The 26,776-nt window shown below is 41.2% G+C and overlaps 1 protein-coding gene and 1 long non-coding RNA gene across 3 annotated transcripts; both read right to left on the reverse strand.

Moving 5' to 3' along the window:
• Nucleotides 1-974: 974 nt before the first annotated feature.
• SPTSSA (serine palmitoyltransferase small subunit A) lies at nt 975-20,576 on the reverse strand. Its single transcript, XM_027957240.2, has 2 exons — nt 20,359-20,576; nt 975-2,110 (listed from the first exon to the last, which is right to left on the reverse strand). The coding sequence occupies exons 1-2, from the start codon at nt 20,573-20,575 to the stop codon at nt 2,007-2,009; spliced, it is 321 nt and encodes a 106-aa protein (XP_027813041.2). The 5' UTR covers nt 20,576; the 3' UTR covers nt 975-2,006.
• On the reverse strand, nt 3,770-20,248 carry LOC132658125 (uncharacterized). Of its 2 annotated transcripts, none has more exons than XR_009597248.1 (2): nt 20,208-20,248; nt 3,770-6,162 (listed from the first exon to the last, which is right to left on the reverse strand). It is a non-coding gene; the product is annotated as an uncharacterized LOC132658125 (long non-coding RNA). The 2 variants fall into 2 exon arrangements; XR_009597247.1 differs by having other exon boundaries at nt 13,577-20,248.
• Nucleotides 20,577-26,776: the final 6,200 nt, after the last annotated feature.

The following is a 26,776-nucleotide window of genomic DNA, read 5'->3' on the forward strand; positions in this document are numbered from 1 at the left end:
AGAAAAAGACAGTCGGTATCTCTGTTTAGAAGACACAAAAACATAAGCAACCTATAGAGAATTATCTAATAAATACCTTCTTACAAACAGATGAAATGATCTCCCTATTTGTTATTTACTGATAAATGGACCAGACCCTTGCATCAGTGGGTAAGAATTTGCTTCCCTGATTACTTCTCAGTGGACTTGCTTCTATTTCTCTTTCTCACTCTTCTCAAAATTCTCTGTAAGGTTAAAAAAAAAATTATTTTTTAATTCTCTGTAAGGCTAAACTTATCTTCCATCTATCTCTCAGGTCAGTGTTTCATAACAACCATTGGCTATACAACAGCAATTTAATGGATTTCAGCAGAGTGAGGATGAATTAAAGATTTCTGAATAGAGGGCGAAGACAGATTATCTGGATATCCCTGTCAACTAATGATTCTTGACTTTTCTTATTTTCAACTCAGCAGAGATCCCAATGTTAGAAGCTACCTGTCAATGATTAACAGGGGAGAGAGGATGTCAATGGGGAAAGCCAAATTTGAGCACTAATTGAATAAATTCAGACTTACATCCTCATATTTATTATCTCACTTGAGATAATCTACTTTTAACCACTTCAAATTCAAATTATGTATTACCCTCACTCTTCCTATCTAATGGTGATTTTATCAATTGATTCTTTAAAAATACCAGGCTTTCAAATATTACTTAGTACCTCTGGGCTAGAAAACACTTCAAAAGTCTAATCTGTACAATCTGATGCCAAAAATATTTAAATTTTTCTAAAAAAAAAAAAAAAAAGCAAAACATTCTGGGAGGCATGCTTAAAAAAAATGTCTAATTTTTAAAATTAGCAATATTTTTATGTTGAGAGACATGTTAAAATATACTTACTGCTTATTGGCCCACAGCAATCAATTCAGAAATATAAATATTAGATCAATATTTAACCATCAAGGGAAAAAAAAAAAACCTGCTACATCAGCTGATTTTTCTCTCTTCGAATTTAATGAGTTTACATCAAAAAATTAGGTAGTCATCTTACATTTACGGAATAAAAATCTTTTTTAAAAAAAAACAATACAAAGAGTGAGCAGATTTTAACCAAGTTTACATTTCTTTTTGTTATAGTTTTTAACAATTCATCTCATCATATTGCAATGTGCAAATGCATTTGCAGCACCCATTACTTTAAGGAAGTACAGTGCTACTAGTGGCCCTCAGAAGAAGCTCATTACCTTCTGTTAAAAACTCTATGGTATATAAGCCTTACATAATAACGCTGCTTAACCACCATTTGTCACAAGAACCGTCATCAAAGTTTTCTGGAAATAAGTTCACACATGAATTAAATATTTAAAAGGTGAAATGTTCCTTATTTTAACTTTAGCGAGATCTTCCTTTTTCATTAAGAAACACTTTATAGTTTTAAAGCAAAAGCTGATAAGAGTCCAGATAACTAAAACTGTACTCCTGAGTTCAAACTTACAGATAAGTCTTTTGTAAATAGTTCTCAATAAAATGTCCTCCCTCCCCGGCCCCCTTGCCCCAAATCTTGAATTTTTTTCTTACAAAACTTTGGTCAAGAGTATAAATATTTCCAGGCAGATATGTATGCCATACAATAGCAAGAACAGTAAAGCCCAACTAATGACTTTAGGTTTTAGAAATAGAAGGCAATTAAAATGTACTCAAAGTTACATTAAGAAAAGCTTTCACTGGGTAATATTGAAACAGTCACAAAGGTTAAGAAAATACTGATATCAAAGTACAAATGACTACAATGTTAAAATAGACAAAAATTACTATACAAGAGCCTCTTTTAAAATTAAAAATAAAGAACACAACACATGAGTCAGGATCGCTTTCCTGTTCTACTCATGAATTTTAGTCCTTATATTCATAGGGTTGGTTATGTTGACATCTAGGAGAGTTTCTTATGACATCTGATGAAGTCTCTTTCCAAATTCAGGCGATGGGTCTTCCCTAAGGAGCTTCTTGACTTGGTCACATGTTGGTCACTGTACAATTTCAAAGTAGTGCAGTATCGCCATGATGTGCTGAGGCATGAAGACGTATCCTGTGTACAGTGCCATCCCCACGATGGAAACCAGCATGGAATCTGAGTCACAGTTAAGGAAACTTCATTTGGTTTTTCTCAGTTTATCTAAAACTAAATTCCCCAATTTCTGCAGCAACTGTTTTATATGGAAGTATCCATTCACTTAATTCTTTCTCATCCCCATCAAGTATTTATAGAGAACAAATAACTATAATTATAGCTGCTCGCCTGAACTATGCCTGACACCATTCTAAAATTGCTTTTAACACCTTTATTTATTTATTTGGCTGCCTCAGGTTTTAGTTGCAGAATGTGGGATCATGTATTTGTGCATGTAAACTCAGTTGCAGCATGAGACGTCTTAGTTGCAGCATGCGGAATCTAGTTCCCTGACCAAGGATTGAACCTGGGGCCCCTGCATTGGGAGTGATGAGTCTTAGCCACTGGACCACCAGAGAAGTCCCCATTCTAAATTTTTTAAGCTCATTTTATCTTCACCATCACCTTACATGGGGCATACTGTTATTCTCCCTGTTTTATTTCAAAACATCAGGCTGCTTAAAATGAAGCAGAGAAAGTGACTGTTAACCTAAGAAACAGAAATGTATAGGAATAAAATTGGACAGTATTTAATGACTGCAAAAGGTCTTCTGACGTGAATAATGTCTGATCCAAAAATTTTAGAATTATTTAGACTAGAATGTGGTGAGATATTGACTTTAGGGCCAAAGATAAGATCAATCATATACTAGTGACATAAACTGATAACACCTGCTATATTAAACACATATTATTCTCACTAAACTTTGCAATGTCAAACAAAATCATCTTGATAACCTAAACCACAAACATTCTGCACTGTGGTCCTTTCTCTGCATTCCAAAAGGAATTTAAACTGTATAGACACAAATCAACAGGGAGTCCTCCTGTTGGGCCACATGAAACACTGTTAACAAAAATTATGTAAAACCTAAGGATTTCTAAGGGGAGTAACTGCTTCTGAACTAGGACTGTGTTTCAGTCACTCCATTCATATCCTCAACCTCCCCTCCCCCTACCTCTTGTCTTCCATACACTCAGCTCTACATACTGGTAGTTCTAGCATACCTTACATTCCTCTATGAGAAGATAGGGTTTAAATAAACAATGTGCTTACTACCAACCAATATTTGTATAACAGTTTTTAGTTGACAAATCTTTTACGTATTATCTCACTTGACCTTTACAGCTTTCAGCTTTCCTGTGAAATGTTTATTGACTACCACTCATCAGAGACTGAGAAAACACTGATGGGACTTGTCCAAGGCCACACAAGAAGCTATCTTTTAGAGTCGGAGCTCAAACCTGACTCAAACCCTAAGTTCATTCAGCAAACAGGTGAAAAGTCTCCCACAGTGATTGCTTTTTGAAATGCAACTAAAATCACAGTGATTTGGGGACTTTCCTTGACGGTTCAGTGGTTAAGACTCCACACTCCGAATGCAGGGGGCAAAGGTTCGATCCCTGGTTGGGAAACTAAGATCCCACATGCCACACAGTACAGCCTGAAAAAAAAAAAAACAAACACATGATTTTATAGTGGGATCTCACAGTCTTCATGGGAGGGGTCAGCCTACATTCAGAAGTCTTAGCTTTTAAGGGAAGGTTGGTCAAACTGTGGGTCCTCAGATGGGGAAGGCAAGTTCTTGATGATTAACAACCATTATTTGGGGATTTACATTTTTCTGGTGGGGTGGGAGGAGCAGTGTGGTGATAGAGTTAGGAGGAAGACAAAGAGAGGGCCACAGTGGACATTCTTAGTCCTTCAAAGTACCCAGAGGTACTGTCCCTCACAGTACCCAGAATGGTTGACCCAGACAACCTGGAGACAGGAATATCCTAAAGCGGGATTTATGAAGAAGATGGACAGGCCTTTGGAAATGAGTCACTAAAGACGGCAGTGGAGGCCAGTGTCACATCTGGAATGACACCAATGACCCTGCTGGGGATGCCTGGGTTAGTGCTGCTGTCCCTGTGAAGAACTTCACAAGAGGAAGGGTATTTGCAGGAAGGAGGTTGCCCTGGGGGAGGTGGAACTGGCCACCTTGGTGGAGATGCAGATGTCAGGTAGGTAATGTCCATCCATGACAATTTTCTTAACTCACTTTTTAGCCCCCCCTTAATTCAGTTCTTTCTTAAACAACCAGCCTGTACTTACCACTTAATTTCTTTTTTTTTTAAGTGTATATACTTGCTGTTTCCACATTACTGTTTATCATCCACACAACCATATGCCTTCTATCCCTCCAGGGTATATGACACTCTCAGGTCACTGATGACCTCCTACCAAACCCAATGGTTATTTGAATTGATGCCATTTTCGTCTTTCCTCTTCAAAACTCCTTTGACTCTGGGTTGAGGTACTTCCCTGGGGGTTCTCCTTCCTTCTCTCGCATCATTTTCCTATTTCACTGGCTCTTTTCCCCTGTCTGCCACTGAGATGTAAGATGGTTAATATGCTTTTCTCCCAAATATCCACTCCACTCTTTCCGCCAGTACAGCTGTCACGTTCCTTGAGTGGGCCTTACGCTATCCCATCTCCAGGGACAAGCCCTGACTGATCTGACCCAATTAAGATCTTCTCTTTGTAACAATGCCCACCCCCAAATCTGATCAACCAGTTCAAAGTTTAAGACCTCACCAATCCTAAAAGAAATCAATCCTGAATATTCATTGGAAAGGCTCTTGCTGAAGCTCCAATATTTTGACCACAGGATACAAAGAGCTCACTCGTTGGAAAAGACCTCGATGCTAGGAAAGATTGAGGGCAGGAAGACAAGAGGGTAACAGAGGATGAGATGGCTGGATGGCATCATCGATTCAATGGATATAAATCTGAGCAAACTCCAGGAGACAGTGAAGGTCAGGGAAGTCTGGTATGCTGCAATCCATGGGGATTGCACAGAGTTGTACACGACTTAGCAACTGAACAACAAAGATAATAGCAGCAGCAGCTTTCATTCTGTGAATATCTAGTATGCACCTGGAACTGTGTTAAGCCCTTCAGTAAGTTTAAGTAACATCCCAAAATCAGAGTAAGCAATGAAGCCAATTCCAAACCAAATCACTCAAACCTCCAAAATGTGTTCTTCACCATTACCATAATACCTTCCTATGAATGAGAAGTCCTATTCCTCCAAATAAAACCTAATCATTCTCTCAGCGACTCATCTCCTCTTAGATGAGGCTTTCCCTAGCACTCACTTTTTTCCATCCTTACCCCAATGTCCTGACAGAAGTAATTACTCCCTGATGTTTGTCAAACTCTTTATTAAATGTCACAGTGCTTATATCCGTAGATTTATTTATCTCATCCAGATTATCAACTCCTTGAACACAGGAACAATGTCTAATCATTTTTGTATCTCCAATATCTAACATAACACATGCTTAAAAAATGTGTGATGAATAAAGGAATTGCCCAAGAAACATTATTTGACCCTGGATTCACTGTAGTGCTTTCTACATATTCCTCATATGTTCTGTGACTGACAAACTCTACAGTGACTACAGTGAAGAAACACAAAATCTTTTTCTAATCTATATTTTCAAAATGTTTTTTGTTTTTTTATAGCTTTTACATAAGATTTATGAGTGTCTACACCAAACAAATGAAATGACATAGTAATAAAATTCAGGTCATTGGCTCAAATTCAAGTAAGAAGTCATTATTAAAAACAGCCATTTGAATGATTATATTACCTACTCTTTATGGCACTATAATCCTTCAATTTATTATGGAGAATGTATCAGTTATGGAACATGCATAAATTTAGCTTAACAGAGACTGTTCCACATAAGATAGGAATCTGAAACTTGAGGTCAATTTTGTGAATACTAAATTCTCAAATCTTTAAAATTTTCTTTGCATATAAAATCAGGATGTTTTTCTAAATGAAACAAGAACATATTGAAACTTGAAAAGATTTTTTTTTTTTGCCTGGTTAAGATATTAGACACTAGAGTTCATGACATTCTATAGCATTCTGTTATGATGAATACATATGGAATAAGAGGACATATCCATACCTGTGGCTGATTCATGCTGATGTTTGGCAGAAAACAACAAAATTCTGTAAAGCAATTATCCTTCAATTAAAAAACAAATTTTTTTTAAAGAATTAATGGCAATTATATAAGCAAAAGTCAGGTAGTAGATACTTAATGGGGTGAAATGGGAAGAGGAAGAAGAGAGACCCACAAGAAGGGGTGTAAAGAGGCTTCAAATGTATTAGTAATGTTTTCCTTCAACTAGTTGGTATGGGCACACTTTCATTATATTATCCTTTACAGGGTTTTTTGCATTCTGGAATAGTCAATAACTTTTTTTAACAAGTAAAAATTGCAAAGGAAAATTTAACTGTATATCACACTAGACTAAAAGCTATTTTATTTGAAGGATCTTCTTCCTTGACAAAGTTTGGGTTAGGCATCATTGGACCTAATTTGTTATTAGGAAATAAATAGAAAGTCTTAGCTCTTAGAAACAGAATAAATAACTCTCAATTCTGACCAAAATAAACAAAATTACCAAAAGCCACTTGAACCAAGATGCAAATGCCAATTTATTAGCTGCTTGAAATAACAATAACCCTAAATTTTTACCCAGAGCCACTTATTAAACTTTTATTCTATTTCCCTCAAAAAAGTTTCTATATTCTGACCCCAGTTCTCTTAAGTATCTTCAGCATCATAATAATAACTAACTCTCTAAAAGTAAGTTTGCTATACAATTAAATTTCAAAATTATTTCCAAAAATTATCCTAAAGCTCAACTGGAAGAGTATTTTTCTAATTGAAGCACAGTTGATTTACAACATTTCAGGTATACAGCTAAGTGATTCAGATATACAGATAGATTCTTTTGTAGATTCTTTTCCATTATAGGTTATTATAAGGTACTGAATATAGCTCCCTGTGCTATACAGTAGATCTCTGCTTAACTAGTTTATATATAGTAGTATCTATTAAACCCAAATTCCTAATTTATCCCTCCACTAAATAAGAGACTATTTAAAACTGACTTAACTATACAATGAAACTCATAGTAAGTGAACAAATAAAACAATGGGACCATGAGGAATTTCTACTGGCCTTAATAATCACCTTGCAAAACATGCAAAAAAAAGAAGAAATGCCTTTTATTAAAGCTTTCTACAAACGCAATTTAAGCAATTTCAGCCATGTAGTTAAAATAGCTCCAAAATACTGAGTTAAATATCCCCCGAGATTATGCTTGGCAGTCTATTGACATACTTAGGCCTTGGTTTTATTGTGACATTTGCAAGGCTGGGGAACATGTGACCTTCATCTCCTTAGAAATGTTCTCCCAAACAAAGCTAAAAGTATACTATCTAGAATACAACAGCTATTATTTGCTATCTGAGTCCTTGAGCAGATTTCTCAATCCATTGCATTCTTTTAACACACCTCTCAAATTTTAAAGTGTCCTTGATACACTGTAAAGTTCAAGAAATGGATACTGGAATCACCACAGCATTAGAACAGAGTCTGAGCTGCAATTCTGTCAATCCCTGATTGTGCCCAAAAACTATCTGATTACTAGTCTCTTTATCTATAATATGAGAATATACATAACTTACATTTCAGGGTTGATATAAATCTATTCTTCAACAAAAGGTAACATAATCTTTATTGAAATTACTGTTTTAAGGCTTGGGCACTTAACACTATGGCTCAGACCTCTGTTTGGAAATTACCCAAGGTCACTCTGCTATTAACTTGTTGTTAATTTATAATATGGACTTCCCTGGTGGCTCAGACGGTAAGAGCGTCTGCCTACAATGCAGGAAACCGGGGTTCGATCCCTGGGTTGGGAGGATCCCCTGGAGAAGGAAATGGCAACCCACTCCAGCACTCTTGCCTTGAAAATCCCATGGACGGAGGAGCCATGGACAGAGGAGCCATGGACGGATGCTACAGTCCATGGGGTCGCAAACAGTCGGACATGACTAGGGCATCACAACCTCTCTGAACCTAAGTTTCTTCTCCATAAAATGAAATCCCTTCCTGCATCAACATGTTCAGATTCCACTTGCCTGGGGAAGGCATTTAGGCACCATTTCTCAATCACCTAATGTAATCCTCTGTTTGAGACACTGACACACACACACACACACACAAATACACAGAAAATGTAAATAATCAGTGTTACATAATACACATATATTAGAAGGTGACATAATCTATACATAATGTTATATAATACACAAGGTGATAGAGTAATCTTTCCATTTGGGCTTCCCAGGTGGCTCAGTGGCAAAGAATCTGCCTTCCAATGCAGGAGACTTGCATTCAATTCCTGGGTTGGGAAGATTCCCTGGAGGAGGAAATGGCAACCCATTCCAGTATCCTTGCCTGGAAAATTCCATGGACAGAGGAGCCTGGTGGGCCACAGTCCAAGAGGTCAAAAGAGACTTGGACAGGACTGAGCGACTAGACCACAACCAACTCTCCATTTACCAAGCCCTTACTGCTGTTTCCACAAGCATCAGTTAGCTGTACAAGACTGACCAGGTTCATGCTTTAAAGCAGGCTCCGTGATTCAAGCAATACAGAACTAAGCTAGTAAAATCTAGACTAACAAACCAAAAACCTCAAAAACTAAAAAAAGTCTTTTCTGTTTTGTGTGTATGTAACTGCCTCTACCACTGATTTTTGAGTGCTTAAGAGGGAGTGCCTCAGCCGCTCTTTGCTTCTAGCTGTGGTGCATTGTTAGACAATGCTGGGACTTTATCAATCATCAAGAACTGAGCAGATGATGAATAAAATAGATAACTAATGAGAACCTACAGTATAGCCACGAGGAACTCTACTCAATGCTCTGCGGTGACCTAAATGGAAAGGAAATCAAGAAAAGACAGGATATAAGTAAGCATATAGCTGATTCACTCTGCTACATAGCAGAGACACAACACTGTAAAGTAACCATACTCCAATAAAAATTAAAAATAAAAAAAAAGAACTGAGCATATAATGTGCCAAGATTGTACAGGAACTGCCAATAAATGTTTGTTCAAGGGCTGAGTGAAAAACTAGAGGTTATTTATAAACCTGGACATAACTTAAATATTTTATGGGCTCAATGGATTAAAAAACAAATGGATGTGAAACCATTTATCTGTGTATTGTTTTCTGTTTTAACAGGAATCCCCAATTAATCACGAGCTGGTAAGTTCCCAGCTAGCTAGGAAAAATAAATAAAGACGTTTTGCTCATACAAGGAATTGGCCACCCTAGGCCTTTTCCCAGCAACCTAAAAAAAAAAAAAAAAAAAACAGGAAATGCTTTAAAATACAGTACATCAGAAGATTGCAGAAACTAACATTCCCACCCTAACCAGTAATCTCACACTATCACCACCTACGTTAGCAACCTGTTTGCAAGACTCTGGAGAAACCAAAGCTAGTTCCTCACTGGGAAAAGAGCAGAGGTTTGTTCCGGTGGGTACGATTTATTCCTCTTCACTGAATAGTTTCAGTGTTTTCAGTCTCTGATGGCCCTGGTCACATTGAAAAACAGCTAAAATGTCATTTTTCAATCTTCAGTTAGTCAACCCAATCTTCTATTACTCAAATTCTTCTTGTAAAATGAACTCTTTTAAATGCTACTTTTATCCTTGCTGCTGCTGCTGCTAAGTCGCTTCAGTCGTGTCCGACTGTGTGTGACCCCATAGACGGCAGCCCACCAGGCTCCCCCGTCCCTGGGCTTCTCCAGGCAAGAACACTGGAGTGGGTTGCCATTTCCTTCTCCAATGTATGAAAGTGAATAGTGAAAGTGAAGTCGCTCAGTCGTGTCGGACTCTTAGCGACCCCATGGACTGCAGCCTTCCAGGCTCCTCCGTCCATGGGATTTTCCAGGCAAGAGTACTGGAATGGGGTGCCATTGCCTTCTCCGACTTTTATCCTTAGATATATTCAAAAGTTTTGATAAATCTAATTTATTTTAAGGAACCATCTGAAAGAAAACAAAGCATCTGACAAAGTATAACCACAGGCTGTTTGGTGAAAAGCAATCAAAGTTCTAAGGGAAAGTAGGTGTCGGCTGTTAAACAATGCTACGGAAAGGAAGCTTCCTTACTACTGCAGGTTTTGTCCCCTGACCGCGAAAAGAAACGTGCTCAGTCTTGTCCGACTCTCTGCAATCCCATGGGCTGTAGCCCAGCAGGCTACCCTGTCCACAGGATTTTCCAAACAAGAATACTGGAGTGGGTTGCCATTTTCTTACTGCAGTTTTTGTCCCCTGACCTTGAAAAGAAACACTTAAGAACGCTTATTTGGGGAATTCCCTGGCAGCCCAGTGGTTAGGACTCCTGCAGCCTCAGAATGCCACCAAATGTTTAAAAAAAAAAGGTTTTTTTCCAAATATGTTACTTTTGATACTCTGGTTGCCATATATGAAAGCAAGTAGAAGATACAGTCCAGTGTATGTCAGCCAATTTGATATTCTTGGGCCATAGTAAAGGATATCATGGGCTTCCCTGGTAGCTGACTGGTAAAGAATCCATCTGCCAATGCAGGAGACGTGGGTTCAAACCATTGATTGGGGAGATCCCCTGGAGAAGGAAATGGCAATCCACCCCAGTATTCTTGCCTGGAAAATTCCATGGACAGAGAAGCCTGGCAGGCTACAGTCCATGGAACTGCAGAGCCAGACACAACTTAACGACTAAACAACAATGAGGAACATTACATCAGCATCAGAGGTTAATGTTAGCATGCAAAACCCATTCTCTGAGCTTTCTGTAGTGTTCGTCATACCTAAGTATGGAAATTGATTTTAGAACAACTTGATGATGAACTCTTTAAAAACTAAACAAACAAAAAAAGTCTGCTGCTAAAACAAGCAACAACACTGTTCAACTCTGAACTGAAATCCTAGAAATGGTTTGCAGATCTGAGCCAGAGACACTGAAGCTATGTATGGCTATATCCATTTTTAATTAGAGCCTCTGTTAATCTAATGAAGATCTGAAGTCCTGGAGTCAAGGGGTGGGGGGATGAATCACCTGTTTGCTCTAAAATATAATCTGTTCTGCTATAACACATTTCTGAAATGTCAATCAGCTCATACATAACTAGGATTTGTTTCATATGGGATTTTTTTCATAAATTAGGGGAGCCAGATTAGTGAGAAAAGAATACTAATGTTCAGCAAGAAACATCCCTCAGCTCAGTGGCTGCAAGTCCTTATAGCTCTATTTTAAGAAAATTAAAAATTAGCATCTGTACCAGTTCTCTCTCTCCAAAAAGGTACACCTCCCAGCTGGAAAAACTCTCCACTAATGACAAGGTTGCACCGTCTGCCTTCTCCTCCTCCTCCAAGGCAGCCCACACCATCTCTGTCACACCCCAGCATTTCCAGTCAACTCTGTCCATCAGTTTTTAATGCCCCCTGGGGCAGCCTCCAGCCTGCTTGCCCTGGCTATCCAAGTTATGCCCCCAAATGCTAATCATTGTTCTCATTAGAAGTTGCACCAGTTTTGAGGAGTCTGCGCCAATGGTATTTTCCCATAAACTATCTTATTTGAGAATTTTTTCAGGAACACATAATGGGGTTCACCGGTGGCTCAGCAGTAAAGTATCCATCTGCCAATGCAGGAGACACGGATTCGGTCCCTGGGTCAGGAAGATCCCCTGGAGGAGGGCATGGCAACCCACTCTAGTATTCTTCCCTGGGAAATCCCATAGACAGAGGAGCCTGGTGGACTACAATCCACAGGGTCAAGAGTCAGATACAACTTTGCAAGCAAACAACATCATGTGACGCCAAAATTCCTCTATCAGTAATAGTTCTTTTCATAACTTCTGATCATAAATACTTCCTCTCATTCCATAATTGCTATTTTTTTAAGCACTGCAACTAATGAAAAGTATACATCCTCCATTAAGTAGATCTTCTGGAACATGTAGCTTTAATCATTAAATTTGAGCATTGGGCTTTTTTTTTTAATCTAAAGAATTTATCTTATCCTTACCCCTAAGCATCACAAACGTTAACAACACTCAAACTCTGAGCTGGGGTTGAGGGATGAGGTCACAAGGTCCTTAAGAATATGAAGCAGTAGAGAGAGGATTCACATTCACCTCAACTGAAAAATCACTTGTATCACACACTGAAACACTGTAGCTTACATGTGCTTCGTCCCCTCAACCATCAACTTCCCATGACTTTCCCTGACATCCTGGTATAGGAGACCTACCTTTTGTGTAGCACAGTTCTGGTCTTTTGTTTTGGTCTTTTTGTTGTTCTTGTTTTGCTTTTATAGTACACCTTTCTCAAAAGAAGAGTTGTGTTGTTGTTTTTTTCCCCCACTAAGGGAAAATACTATCCTAAGGAGTACAGATAAGGGATAGTCTACCATTCTCCTGTAGCCAGCCAAATATCCAGGCAGTATGAAACAGGAGACAGCAGTGATTTTCAAACAAAAGCACTGGAGCCCTGGAGCAACTTTTCAAAGGGTTTGGATCAGTTTGGGGAATCAGTTTATAAATCTTCAGCTTCCACTGTTTTCTCTCCTCCAGCTGATCTGAGACTCTTCTTCTCATCACCCCCTCCCCACTTACAATTTCACTTCTCCCACTTTACTTCCAGAATCTTACAATCACGCATTTCCCCAGGCTATAAAATAACATCTGGGACAGCAAACAAAGGAATGGTAACTAACTTACTCTGTACTTTATTTCATTCAAGTTACAAATTTCTGGCACAGCCCCAAGCCTCAGCTATCTGTGTAATTACATGAATTTGGAAATGAGACATCTTTCCAATCTGGACCCCACAAAATGCCCCAGCAAACAGGATACAAAGAAGGGCCATTCTGCCATCACTGAGGCAGTGGCCAGGGAATCCACTGCCAACATTCACAAATATACCCATGGAGTCAGCTTCAAGAAGCATGACCCTCAGGCATGAAAGAGATCCAGAAATCTGACATGAAGGAAACAGGAAGTCCAGATGTGGGCAGTGATACTGGTTTTAATAAAGCTTGGCCAAAGGGATAAAGAATGTCCCACACTGTATTCACGTGTGGTGGTGTGGGTGTCCAGAAAACATAATGAAGCTAAAAATTCACCAAATAAGCTCTATACATCAGTTACCTATGTACCTGTCACCACTTGCACAAACCTAGAGTTAGTGTAGATGAGAATGAACCACTAGTTATCAGATAAAATAAATTAAAAAGCAACAACAAAAATTTTTAAATATAAAACAAAACAGCAACAATAACAATGTGAGACAGGAGTAAAGGTGTTTACATAAAATCATTTGGACAGGAAAATGACACTGAATTTGTTTGTTTTTTTTTTTCTCTTCTGCACCATAGGGCATGCAGGATCTTAGTTCCCAGACTAGGGACTGAACCCATGCCCCTGCATGGGGAGTGTGGCATCTTAACCACTGGACCACCAGGGAAGTCAGATGTTGACGCTTTTCTGACAGAAATTTAAGACTGAGTTCACCTACCTGGCTTCAGAGTGAGGACCAGCTCTGCTAAATCAGATCATGTGATGAACATTTTCCACGAATTGTATATGGGAAAAAAATCATAGTTTTAAGGTTTTAGCAAAAATACACAGTATTTTTTTAGTAGCAAAAAAACCCCTCCTGTTATTTGTCTAAATTAACTATGAAAGATTTCCAACGTCAACTTAAATGAGTGAGAGGATCCATAGTATGTGCTTTGTGTTCTTTTAGGGGATACACAAACAAAAAGTCTGAACACCACCGGGCTGGAGAACTGGAAGTATTCATTTCAGTTACAGTTTTTCGGACCTCTGCTTTCCTCATTGAGCCCCCTCCCTGACAGTGGAAAACTGCCTTCATTTCTAAAAGAGGAAGACAAAAAGGAAATGGCATAAAATACAAAAGAAAGACTGAAGATTGTTGGGAAGAAATTCTTTCCCTACCTAAGCTGGAAGGTAGTACAGAATGTTCAGGTTATTTCGAGGAGGTTATTTGCAAATCATACTTGACTTGAAAGTACCTTGATAAAATCTTTCTAAAAGGCATTAAGCTTATTTACTAATAATTTTTTTCTAAAAGTAACTTTCTGATATTAAGAATTTTGCCTAATCACATACTGATTTTTACTGGAAACCTATTTAAACCATCAGATGGTTCTATATTTACAAACATTTTCTTCAAAAAAGGAGCTCACTAAGAAAAAAAAAGTTCTAGAAGAAGACACTTGGTGAATTAGGGTTTTAATACTTTACTGCCTAGCTCAGAGAAAGCTCTACCAAAGAGAGAGACAATGGTACCCACTGGCCTACATATAGGGGTTTTCTTTGTCAATTTTGTTTTGTGTGCTGTGTTTATTTACAAAATATACTTATATAGAAAATATACAAAAAACAGAGACACTTAATTGTAGGGAACCATATCAATCATTATTAGTACCTCCAAAAGGGCATAGCAAAATATATTCCTCAAACAATTCTCTATTGGCTTATAAAAGCTTTGATTTCACCAAACTACACACACCAAAAACAATACCTATTACCTTCCAGGTGTTCATAGAATGAAGATGCACAGGCAACTGACGACAATGGTTGCCTCAAGGTGGCTGGGGCAGGGGTGGAAGGAAGATTTTCACCATCTACACTTTTGCACCTTTCGAGTTTTGATCCATGAGGATGTATAAACTATTTTTAATTTATAATTCAAGAAGGTGTATTTTCTAAACTCTCAAACACACTAATTATCCAAGTATATTCAGATGTAAAGAAAAATCTTTCTCAGGTCCAGCTTTAGACATTTGAGGATACAGCAAAAATCTAAGAGAATACTCTAGTCACTACTGAAAAGAACATATGAAAGTGAAAGTGTTAGCAGCTCAGTCATATCTGACTCTTTGCAACCCCATGGTTCCTGCCAGGCTCTTCTGTCCATGGAAATCCCCAGGGAAGAATACTGAAGTTAGTAGCCATTCCCTTCACCAAGGAATCTTTCCAACCCAGAGATCGAACCTAGGTCGCCTGTATTACAGGCAGATTCTTCACCATCTGAGCCACCACTGAAAAGAACATACAGCTTAGAAAATGTACTGCTGGAGCTTCCCTGGTGGGCCAGTGGCTAAAACTCTACGCTTCCAGTCAGAGGGTCCAGGCTAGATCCCTGGTCAGGAAACTAGATTCCACATGCTACAATTAAACTAAGATTTCACATGCTACAACTCAGTGCAATCAAATCAATAAATGAATAACAAAATGCTGGGAGGGAGGAGGGAAAACAGTGGTTGGGGAGTGAGAGGTACAAACTACGGGGTGTCAGGCAGGCCCAAGGCTGTACTGTACCATGTGGGGAACATAGCCAATATATTGTAATAACTGTCAATGGAAAACAACCTTGAAAGTTGTATAAAAAAATTTTTTTTACAACTTTTAAATTAATTTTTTAATTTGAAAAAAAAAATTTAAGTAATTCTTTTTTTCATGATCATTCAAAGCCTACCTCAATCCAAAACATCTACCTCTGCTTCCACCCTTCCTTCCTCTACTACTACTACTAAGTCGCTTCAGTCGCGTCCGACTCTGTGCGACCCCACAGACAGCAGCCCACCAGGCTCCCCCGTCCCTGGGATTCTCCAGGCAAGAACACTGGAGTGGGCTGCCATTTCCTTCTCCAATGCATGAAAGTAAAAAGTGAAAGTGAAGTCGCTCAGTTGTGTCCAACTGTTAGCGACCCCGTGGACTGCAGCCCACCAGGCTCCTCCGTCCATGGGATTTTCCAGGCAAGAGGACTGGAGTGGGGTGCCATCGCCTTCTCCGTTCCTTCCTCTAGCCACTCTAATTTATTCCAAATCCTGCAACCAAAGTAAACTTTCTCAAACTTATAAAGTCAGATTGGAGACTTCCCTGGGGGTACAGTGGCTAAGATTCTGTGCTCCCAATGCCGGGGGGCCTGGGTTCAAGCCCTGGTTGGGGAACAAGATCCTACATGCCCCAAATAAGTGTGTATATGCTGCAGTGAAGATCGAAGACTGAAGATCCTGCATGCTGCAACTAAGACCTGGAGCAGCCAAATAAATAAGTTTTCTTAAAGTCAGACGGGATCACTCTTCTATCAGATCTTCCAAAAGCACCCCTTTTTACCAAAATTAAAAACCAAAGTCCTTACAAAGACCTCCAGGACTTCCAATGAGTCTGACCTCACCGACTATTTTCCCCAGCGCTCACTCTGCTCCAGCCACACCTGCCTCAGTGATGGCCTTCATCCACGCCAGGCAGCTATGGACTCAGGGACTCTGCAACTGCTATCCCTTCTGCCAACTACTCTCTTCTATCAGATGTCTACCCTGCTAACTCCCTCAGCTCTCAAGTATGCTTTCACAATGAAGCCTCTCCTGATATCTTCTTTAAAAATAGCAACTCCATCCTATCCACACATTTCTTATCCCCTTAAACCTACTTTTGTTTTCCATAATGCTTACCGCCTAACACATTATATATTTCACACGTGCAGAGTCCTAACCACTGGACTGCCACAGAATTCCCACACAGTTCACTTATTATAAAAGTTCCCAAAGACAAGAATCTCTGTCTCGTTTGCTCACTGACACATCAGAAAAAGCACCTAGAGCCAGCATCTGGCACAAAGTATACACACAGAAGTGTCCAATTAATGAACAGCCTCACCCTGCTTTTTCAATTGTACTTCCCACCTACACTGCCTTAAAAAAATCTGTGTTCCAGCCAGCCAGCCTGGCATACTCACTCACCATCCTAACACATCTCTACACCCAGTCCACACCTTCTGATGCGGGGAAAATGCAGCCAAACCCTCAGATACCACCCTCTGCAATTTCTCTAATCGCTCTTCCTGCCCTGGGTCCCAAAGCACTCACCGCCCAGCTCTTTCAGCTGAATGGGGTGAGGGGGCAGGGGGAATCTGAGAATATGTATAAATTCTAGTTTTTCCTGAACTTGGATTTAATTTCCCCGAAGGAAAAACTGAAGTTGATATTCTTGGAAACTCAGAAGAATTCAGTACATTGAAAAAATTTTTTAATTAAAATAAGTTTCAAAAATCCCATTCCTAGGGTGTGTGTATGTGTGTGCATGGTTTCCACTCAGAATGAAAAGAGCTTTAAGTCTCAAGAGGAAAGGGAAAAATGTATATTCCTATGTTTTCTTTTCCTACTTTATCCAATATTTAAACGTCAGGGAGAAAAAATGTCAGTGAGCAAACTGTTACTGGATCTGACTCACTCTACTCAAAAGGTATGAGCACCTCCCTTCACCTCCAGAACTCACACTCCATGCCTAGGAGGCCCTACCGGATTGGATCTGACCTCTCCTTCCACTCACCCCACTTTCCCCACCCCAATCGCACAGCTATCCTTGAAACACAAAACACGCCAGACATGCTGGTGCTTCAGGGCATGGTTACCATTCCTGCTACCTGAAATGCTCAATCCCCTGGGATTTTCTCCCTGCTTGCTGCTGCTAAGTCACTTCAGTCGTGTCCGACTCTGTGCGACCCCACAGACGGCAGCCCACCAGGCTCCCCCATCTTCCTGCTTAAATCTTTCTAAATGTCTCCTTCCTGACCACTCTAGTTAAAATCAAAGACCATGACCTCTTCTTTAGTTCCTATCCTCATCTCTGTTGTTTTTTTACCTCCATAACATCTATAAGAACCTAATAATCTATATTTTTATTTATTTATCTAGCGGCATTAGAATACTTTTATATTTTATTTGTAGGTATATCCTACTCTCTAGAATGGGCTTCCCAGGTGGCACATAGTATCTGCCATTATAAAGTATATAATACTTGTGGAACAAAGAATTTAACAAATGTACATATTTTACAAATGAGGGGACAATGCAAATTTTGTAAACTTCTCCAAAATAAAAGATATTCTTTCAACTGACAGCTTTTTCTACTTCTTTAAGTTTGAATATAAGAACTGAATGTTAATTAGAAACAGTCCAGTTCCAAAGCTACTCTAAAAGTGGCTTAAAATCAGCACTTCTGCATCATATAAGGAAGTATTTGTCAAGCATTATTTATGTGCAGTAACGTGTTGCTGAACAACAACAAAAAGAACTCTTTCCTTGAAGAAATCATGGTCTCTCAGGGGGAATCTAATTTCAAACATACACCAAAAAACTGCCCATGTTTTGCTTAAAATAAAGTATAAAATGCCATGGAAACATAAGAAGCCATAGAAAGGTGGCAAATATAATCCAGTGATAACAAAATACAAGTTTATTTAGTTTTTTTTTTTTTTCATTAAAAAACAAGGCTAAAATAACTTTTAAGTATGCTTCTAAATTACATTAACAAAGTATCTGTTAATTTTCCATCTCCCCTCAACAGCATCGTTACAATGTTACTCCGCGAGCCACACTACAGGGAGTGTCTCACTGGTTACAAAACCGGTCTTGGTTATAAAACCTGGTCTTTTCCTCCTGATGACTTCCAGGAGGGAAAGGGGATTTCTGAAACATGTTAAAGCTTCCCCTCAAGAGGTGGAAATCAAAAGTTCCCAGCAGATCTCTTTCTGGTTGTTGCAGATCTCATTATTTTTTGGTTTTTAGTTAAAATCATGTGGTTACATAAACCAATGAGAAGTCAAATGCTTCAAAGGCAAAAATCCACAGAGGTACTACAGACAATTTCATAATTTATTTCTCCACATCAGGCCCCCAAAGCCATCAGGGAGCTATTTACAGGACATTGTTACTATTGCAACATAGTACAAAAAAGCCTTAACACTACTGACACTGTAGCATTTATCTGTAGGCCAAAAAAAGCCTTCAAGACTAAAATCAAGAGTGTAGACTCTGATAGCGGGGCGTTACATTCAACTTCTGATTTCTTAAAGAATTTAAATTTACCACAACACTGTTTAAATTCACTTTTTTAGTAATTTTAACTGTCAAGAGACGGTCTCTATGACCTCATGCACTCCAACCTACACTTAGCATGAAATTAAACTTCAAAAAAAAAAAAAAAAATCCTAAACTACAGCTACAAGTAAATGGTTCAGGAAACTAGAGCATGCTTTACATTCAGATTTTACATCCAAAATATGCATTCTGGTTCTTAAATTCCAGGTTTGGAAAGAAATGCCAACAATAATAAAACTAAATGTCCTTGTAAAGCAGCTAAGATGCCTCAAAAGTGCTGGAACAGAAGACAGCTTTGAGTACAATCTTATGCTAGTTCAACACAAATAAACACTTTTAAGGCTTGGAATGAAATTATCTCACTCTACCACAATGCAACAATGTATTCGCAAAGTTGTTCTGAAGCTATTTCAACTAAACCTCATTGAAGAGGAGCAGCCCTTCATGAAGCATGCATGCTTTGTAAAGTATTTGTCTCATATTGGTCCTCAAGTTCTTTTTTTTAAAAGTTCTATCTCATTATCAATATTTATTCTGCAAGAATAATATCAAGGAACGTCAACATAGATTCAGGAAGCCTTTCTTCACAACCATGAGTTATTCATTGTGGTTATTAAAGCTAAGATGAGTTAAGATACAGGAAAAGTGCTTAGCCCAGTTTGGCTGGTAGTAAATGCTCAGTAGTCATTAACAGGTAGTTATTAGCTACCTACGAAAACACAAACACTATCCGCAAAGAACCATAAATTCCTTTTCGGGCTCTACTGTTCAGGACTGTGCAAACAGAAAATTAATGAGTAGAACTTTTAAAACTAACCACCTTGAAGATCAAAAAAGGTACAATTAACAGAGCTGCTTTCAAAAACTGAATTGGGATGCCATAAACACAAATTCACCACCTCACTTGAAGGCTGATAAACTGGTTAGCATTCTCCCTAGGATCGAAGCCAGCTAAATCAGGGACAGCTAAAGGTCAAAAGGGCCCAAGCCGGGAGCGGTCTGCCCCACTACCCGGTCCCCGCCTCCCGCAGGAACAGGAGACCGAACCGACGGCTGGCGCGGCCGAAGAGCAGGCGAGGGCACACCCGGTAGACGTCTCCCTAGGGGATCTCCTCCAGTAATAAAGACGCCTCTGTCTCGGGTCTGGAGACTCACCCGCGACCGCTGACCTCAAGAGTTCTCGCCCTCCCCGGCCCGCTCCCAACCGCAGGAACGCCACCCGCGCGGCCCCCGCACCTCAGCCCGCGAGTCCGCCGCGCAGAGGCTGGTCGGCGCGCAGCTCCCGCGGGGCCGGCCCTCCGCCCTTCCGCCTGCCAGGCCCGGAGCCCGAAAGGATGCCGCCCCGGCCCTCCGCGCCCCCACCGGCACCGCGGCCCGGGCAGGATACTGAACACAGTCCGCTCCCAGGGCTCCAGCATGTAGAGCGCCGTGACCAGCAGGTACTGGTAGTAGAACCAGGACATCTGCTTCCAGGCCCGCGCCAGCGCCATCCCCGCCACGCGCCTCCCGCGTTGCAGCCAAACGTCAGTCTGGCCGGCCGGCCTCCCGCTACCTTCCTCGAGCCCCCGGCCGCCAGGCCCGCCCGCCCGCCACCCCGCGCCCATTGGCCGGCCGGGCCCGGAGCGTCACCCGTGGGCACGCCCAGCCCCGCGCGCTCCCGGGCCGCCGGCGGCGAGCCCCGCCCGGCCGCGCTCATTGGCCAGGCCCGGCCTCGCGCGGCTCCCGGCCCTCCGCGCTTCCCCTTCCCGGGGCCGCGCCCACGCGAGCCCGGGAACTGTCCCCGCGAGAGCGGCCCGCCCGGCCTCGCCCTGCGGCCGTTGGTGGGCGGGACCGTACTGCCCGCCGGCTTGAGCGCGGGGGCGGGCGCCCCCACTAGGGCCCAGAAACGCCGGTCGCAGAAGTAACTGTGGCATAGCAGCGACGCCTTAGGCGTCCTAATGGGCTCGGGCATTACAAGTTGAATATGAACTTATTAGGGTGCTTAACTCTTGCAGTTTACTATCTAGAGAGGGAGACAGGCATTCATCACACCAATGCAATTAAAGCTGTGATCCGTGCAGAGGGAGAAAATAAGATGCTCCGAAAGAGTGTGGAGGCGAACATCCCCCACTCAAGGAAGTCATGAAAGGCATCTGTGAAGAAGTGTCTGCCCACCTCTCTTAGTAGCTGTAGGTGCCCTGTAGGTCAAGGCCAGGAGAAGGGCTCTGATCTGGTTGGTTCTGCAGATGTCAGATTGCTTGAGATCCGTCGGTGGGGCAGATATTTCCTGGAGATGCGCTCTTAAATGTTCAGATTTTCCCACTGACAAATGGGCCTGGACGTCACACACACCTTCAGGAACGAAGATGCACAATTAACATGTGAAATGATACTATTAAATGGCCTGCTATTTAAATGTTAAAAGGTTTATATTAATAGGTTAAGTAGCTTTCTGCTACACTTTAAAGCTTTGATCGTTGACAACTATTTATTTAGAAATCTCAAGTACTGTTCAAGAGTTAAAAAGTGGATATAGAAAGCCAGATAGACTGAGCTCTGCCTTCATGAAGTACCCAGTAACTACCAGGGAAGAGAAGCAGGTTGATTGATTACAGTGAGATGTGGTAAAGGGTATTTTTATGTTTTGTGTAGGATGCTATGATAGCCCAGGAAAAATCACACTGGGATTGTAAAAGCCTTTGGGGAAATGGTGCTTAGCTGAGTATTAAAGGAAAAGTAGAAATGGGAGGATGAATGGGGTGGAGTGGATATTACAGACACTGGACTATGGATCCCCTATATGAATGCCTGGTGCTTTTAAAGAGCTGGGAGAACTTCCCTGAAAAGAAGGAAAAGAAAGGCTGAAAAGAAAAGGAAAATAGTGTAGATAGCAGCAAGAGGTAGATAGTAACCAGGGACTATAACCTAAAAGACCTTGTCTGAGGAGCTAAAGAATTTTTAACTTGCTTTCCAAAAGTTAAAAGAACCAGTAGCTTAGTAAGATTTGCTTTGGGGATAAGACATGGGTATTAGCAGTAGACTGGAGGAAAAGAAGATCCAGTTGGAGACCTTAAGAGGTCGAAACTGCAAAAATATACTATAAACCACACTCACTTGGGGCCTCCTTATCCTTGAGAGATCTGAGTACTCTTGTCTCTCCCACTTCTGAATCTTACTGTGTTGGGCTTCTCTCTCTGTCATCCTGAGTTATCCCTTCAGATCTGTCTGGGCAGGCAAACTCTGTTCCTTTCTCTTTAAGAACTCCAAATAGCTCAGCCCTTGGTGATGCTTGGTTAAGTTTACACAAAGCTGGAAGCATCATCACTCATAGCTACCCTTCCCAATGCCAGGTCTCTAAGTGCCGTTCCTACCATGTGGTCCTCCCCACTGTATGTAGCTGCCCAGTCCACTGCATCTCTTCAGGAGAGCAGCCCCAGCTTCCCCAGGATTCCAGTGAACATAACTCCCCCTCCTCCACCCCATCTCTGTACAGTTGACAACTGACTAGAAGTGGTGAAAAGAGGCTGGGATCCTGGATGACAATATTCACAAAGAGTCCAAGAGGAAAAGTCTGGCTGAAAAGATATGAATGCTGTTAGGAAGAGGCTGAATCTGAGGTACCTGAGAGACACTTAAAGGGAGGTATACAGGGGGCAGTTGGGCACATGGGTCCAGAACTCAGCAGAGAAGCCTAAACCGAGGATAAAGGCATGTGGATTTTCAGTATGTGCTGGTAATTGAAGCCATAACTGCAGATGGGGCAGCCAGGGAAAGCAATCAGAGTGGGAAGAGCAGACTGCAGCAACTCTGCATTTAGGAGATGAAAGTCCAAAGGGAGCCAATAAAGGGAACTCAGAAGGAGCTAACAGATTTGACAGCAAAGAGGACAAGACAAATAGGCAAAGCCAAAGGAGGAAGGGACAACCAGCAGATCAAATAGTTCAGGGAGGACAAGAAAAAGAGGAAGGGACTTGCCAATTTGTTTTGCCCACATGGGGCTCAACTGATGAGTCATTCATTGTGGAGTGATAAGGGCAGAAACCAGATTAGAGAGGGAATGAGAGGCAACAAAAGAAGAGATCCGATCAGACTTATCTTTGCAGGAAGGAGAGAGAGGATGATGAGGGTTTTTTGCTTAGTTTCATTTTCAGATGGGAAAGTGTGAGCAAGTTTATGGGCTTAAAGATACAAGTGAAAATGGTGGAATGGCGGGGGCAGGGAGAGGGGCACAAATCTAAAGCCTTAGTAAACAGGAATTGGTAGCTCTTTTCCTAGGAGGAAGAAGATAGAAGCAAGGTCTGATGCTGTAAAGAGCAATATTGCATAGGAACCTGGAATGTCAGGTCCATGAATCAAGGCAAATTAGAAGTGGTCAGACAAGAGATGGCAAGAGTGAACATCGACATTCTAGGAATCAGTGAACTAAAATGGACTGGAATGGGTGAATTTAACTCAGATGACCATTATATCTACTACTGTGGGCAGGAATCCCTTAGAAGAAATGGAGTAGACATCATGGTCAACAAGAGTCTGAAATGCAGTACTTGGATGCAATCTCAAAAACGACAGAATAATCTCTGTTCATTTCCAAGGCAAACCATTCACTATCACAGTAATCCAAGTCTATGCCCCAACCAGTAATGCTAAAGAAGCTGAAGTTGAACAGTTCTATGAAGACCTACAAGACCTTTCAGAATTAACACCCAAAAAAGATGTCCTTTTCATTATAGGGGAATGGAATGCAAAAGTAGGAACTCAAGAAACACCTGGAGTAACAGGGAAATTTGGCCTTGGAATGTGGAATGAAGCAGGGGCAAAGACTAATAGAGTTTTGCCAAGAAAATACACTGGTCATAGCAAATACCCTCTTCCAACAACACAAGAGAAGACTCTACACATGGACATCACCAGATGGTCAACACCGAAATCAGACTGATTATATTCTTTGCAGCCAAAGATGGAGAAGCTCTATACAGTCAGCAAAAACAAGACCGGGAGCTGACTGTGGCTCAGATCATGAACTCCTTATTGCCAAATTCAGACGTAAATTGAAGAAAGTAGGAAAACCGCTAGACCATTCAGGTATGACCTAAATCAAATCCCTTATGATTATACAGTGGAAGTGAGAAATAGATTTAAGGGACTAGATCTGATGGATAGAGTGCCTGATGAACTATGCACTGAGGTTCGTGACACTGTACAGGAGACAGGGATCAAGACCATCCCCATGGAAAAGAAATGCAAAAAAGAAAAATGGTTGTCTGGGGAGGCCTTACAAAGAGCTGCGAAAAGAAGAGAAGCAAAAAGCAAAGGAGAAAAGGAAGGATATAAGCATCTGAGTGCAGAGTTCCAAAGAATAGCAAGGAGAGATAAGAAAGCCTTCCCCAGCAATCAGTGCAAAGAAATAGAGGAAAACAACAGAATGGGAAAGACTAGAGGTCTCTTCAAGAAAATGAGAGATACCAAGGGAACATTTCATTCAAAGATGGGCTCGATAAAGGACAGAAATGGTATGGACCTAACAGAAGCAGAAGATATTAAGAAGAGGTGGCAAGAATACACAGAAGAACTGTACAAAAAAGATCTTCACGACCAAGATAATCATGATGGTGTGATCACTCACCTATAGCCAGACATCCTGGAATATGAAGTTATGTGGGCCTTAGAAAGCATCACTACAAACAAAGCTAGTGGAGATGATGGAATTCCAGTTGAGCTATTTCAAATCCTGAAAGATGATGCTTTGAAAGTGCTGCACTCAATATGCCAGCAAATTTGGAAAACTCAGCAGTGGCCACAGGACTGGAAAGGTCAGTTTTCATTCTAATCCCAAAGAAAGGCAATGCCAAAGAATGCTCAAACTACCACACAATTGCACTCATCTCACATGCTAGTAAAGTAAGGCTCAAATTTCTCCAAGCCAGGCTTCAGCAATATGTGAACCATGAACTTCCAGATGTTCAAGCTGGTTTTAGAAAAGGCAGAGGAACCAGAGATCAAATTGCCAACATCTGCTGGATCATGGAAAAAGCAAGAGAGTTCCAGAAAAACATCTATTTCTGCTTTATTGACTATGCCAAAGCCTTTGACTGTGTGGATCGCAATAAACTGTGGAAAATTCTGAAAGAGATGGGAATACCAGACCACCTGACCTGCCTCTTAAGAAACCTATATGCAGGTCAGGAAGCAACAGTTAAAACTGGACATGGAACAACAGACTGGTTCCAAATAGGAAAAGAAGTACATCAAGGCTGTATATTGTCACCCTGCTTATTTAACTTATATGCAGAGTACATCATGAGAAATGCTGGACTGGAAGAAACACAAGCTGGAATCAAGACTGCCGGGAGAAATATCAATAACCTCAGATATGCAGATGACACCACCCTTATGGCAGAAAGTGAAGAGGAACTAAAAAGCCTCTTGATGAAAGTAAAAGAGGAGAGTGAAAAAGTTGGCTTAAAGCTCAACATTCAGAAAAATGAAGATCATGGCATCTGGTCCCATCACTTCATGGCAAATAGATGGGGAAACAGTGGAAACAGTGTCAGACTTTATATTTGGGGGGTCCAAAATCACTACAGAGCGTGACTGCAGCCATGAAATTAAAAGACGCTTACTCCTTGGAAGGAAAGTTATGACCAACCTAGATAGCTTGTTGAAAAGCAGAGACATTACTTTGCCGACTAAGGTCCGTCTAGTCAAAGCTATGGTTTTTCCTGTGGTCATGTAAGGATGTGAGAGTTGGACTGTGAAGAAAGCTGAGCACCAAAGAATTGATGCTTTTGAACTGTGGTGTTGGAGAAGACTCTTGAGAGTCCCTTGGACTGCAAGGAGATCCAACCAGTCCATTCTGAAGGAGATCAGCCCTGAGATTTCTTTGGAAGGAATGATGCTAAAGCTGAAACTCCAGTACTTTGGCCACCTCATGCGAAGAGTTGACTCATTGGAAAAGACTCTGATGCTGGGAGGGATTGGGGGTAGGAGGAGAAGGGGACAACAGAGGATGAGATGGCTGGATGGCATCATTGACTCGATGGATGTGAGTCTGAGTGAACTCCGGGAGTTGGTGATGGACAGGGAGGCCTGGTGTGCTGCGATTCATGGGGTGGCAAAGAGTTGGACATGACTGAGTGACTGAACTGAACTGAACTTCCTGAGAAGGGAAAAAGGGAACCAGATGGACATGAACATGGAAGAGTAAGTTAAGGAACTCTCTACTTGACAACCTCAGTCTCAATCAGGCAGAAAGGACTTCTTAAAGCCTTAAAGTAAGGCTTCTGTAGAGAGTGAGCAAGACTTTGAGGTAAACAGTTGGAAAAGGAAAAGGGGGAATGGGAGAAATTTCCTAAAGCTGCGGAGGGATCATTGGCCTGAAAAAGCACATCAGTTTCAGCATCAAGCCACAGGACCCATGGATGGAACCAGAGAGGATGAATTGGGAGTCTTGCTCCAGGGTGGAGTCTGGCTGACTGAGTACAAGGGAGAGACAAGGAATCAAGGTTGGTGGGAAGAGAATCATTGGTGTAAGGGCTGTGAGAAATGGAAGTAAATGCAGAATAGTAAAAATGCAATTGTCAAGAGCTGTGCAAGCTTGGGAACTATAGGAGTACACGGTGGGAGAGCTTCTGTCCCGGAGGAGACATCCTGCCGAATATCCTGCCAAAGCTTGAGATCATAGAGACGGGCCAGACAAGGCAAGGACACGCACGAGCTATAACCGTGGGACAGGCAGCCAGAGTAGGGTGGAGGGGAAGGAAGGGACTGTCATTACCAATGGTGTCAGCAGGACTGAGCACATGAAAGTTGAAGTGGACGCATGTCCA

The sequence above is a fragment of the Ovis aries genome, chromosome 18 (genome assembly GCF_016772045.2).
Source record: "Ovis aries strain OAR_USU_Benz2616 breed Rambouillet chromosome 18, ARS-UI_Ramb_v3.0, whole genome shotgun sequence".
Taxonomy (NCBI): Eukaryota; Metazoa; Chordata; class Mammalia; order Artiodactyla; family Bovidae; genus Ovis; species Ovis aries.

Excerpts from the sequence above, each read along its gene's own strand:
- SPTSSA (XM_027957240.2), bottom strand. The coding sequence starts at position 20,575 with ATGGGCGCGGGGTGGCGGGCGGGCGGGCCTGGCGGCCGGGGGCTCGAG. Across the intron at positions 2,111-20,358 it reads CTGGGAGCGGACTGTGTTCA|ATTCCATGCTGGTTTCCATC; the intron begins GTATCCTGCCCG and ends ACTGTGACTCAG.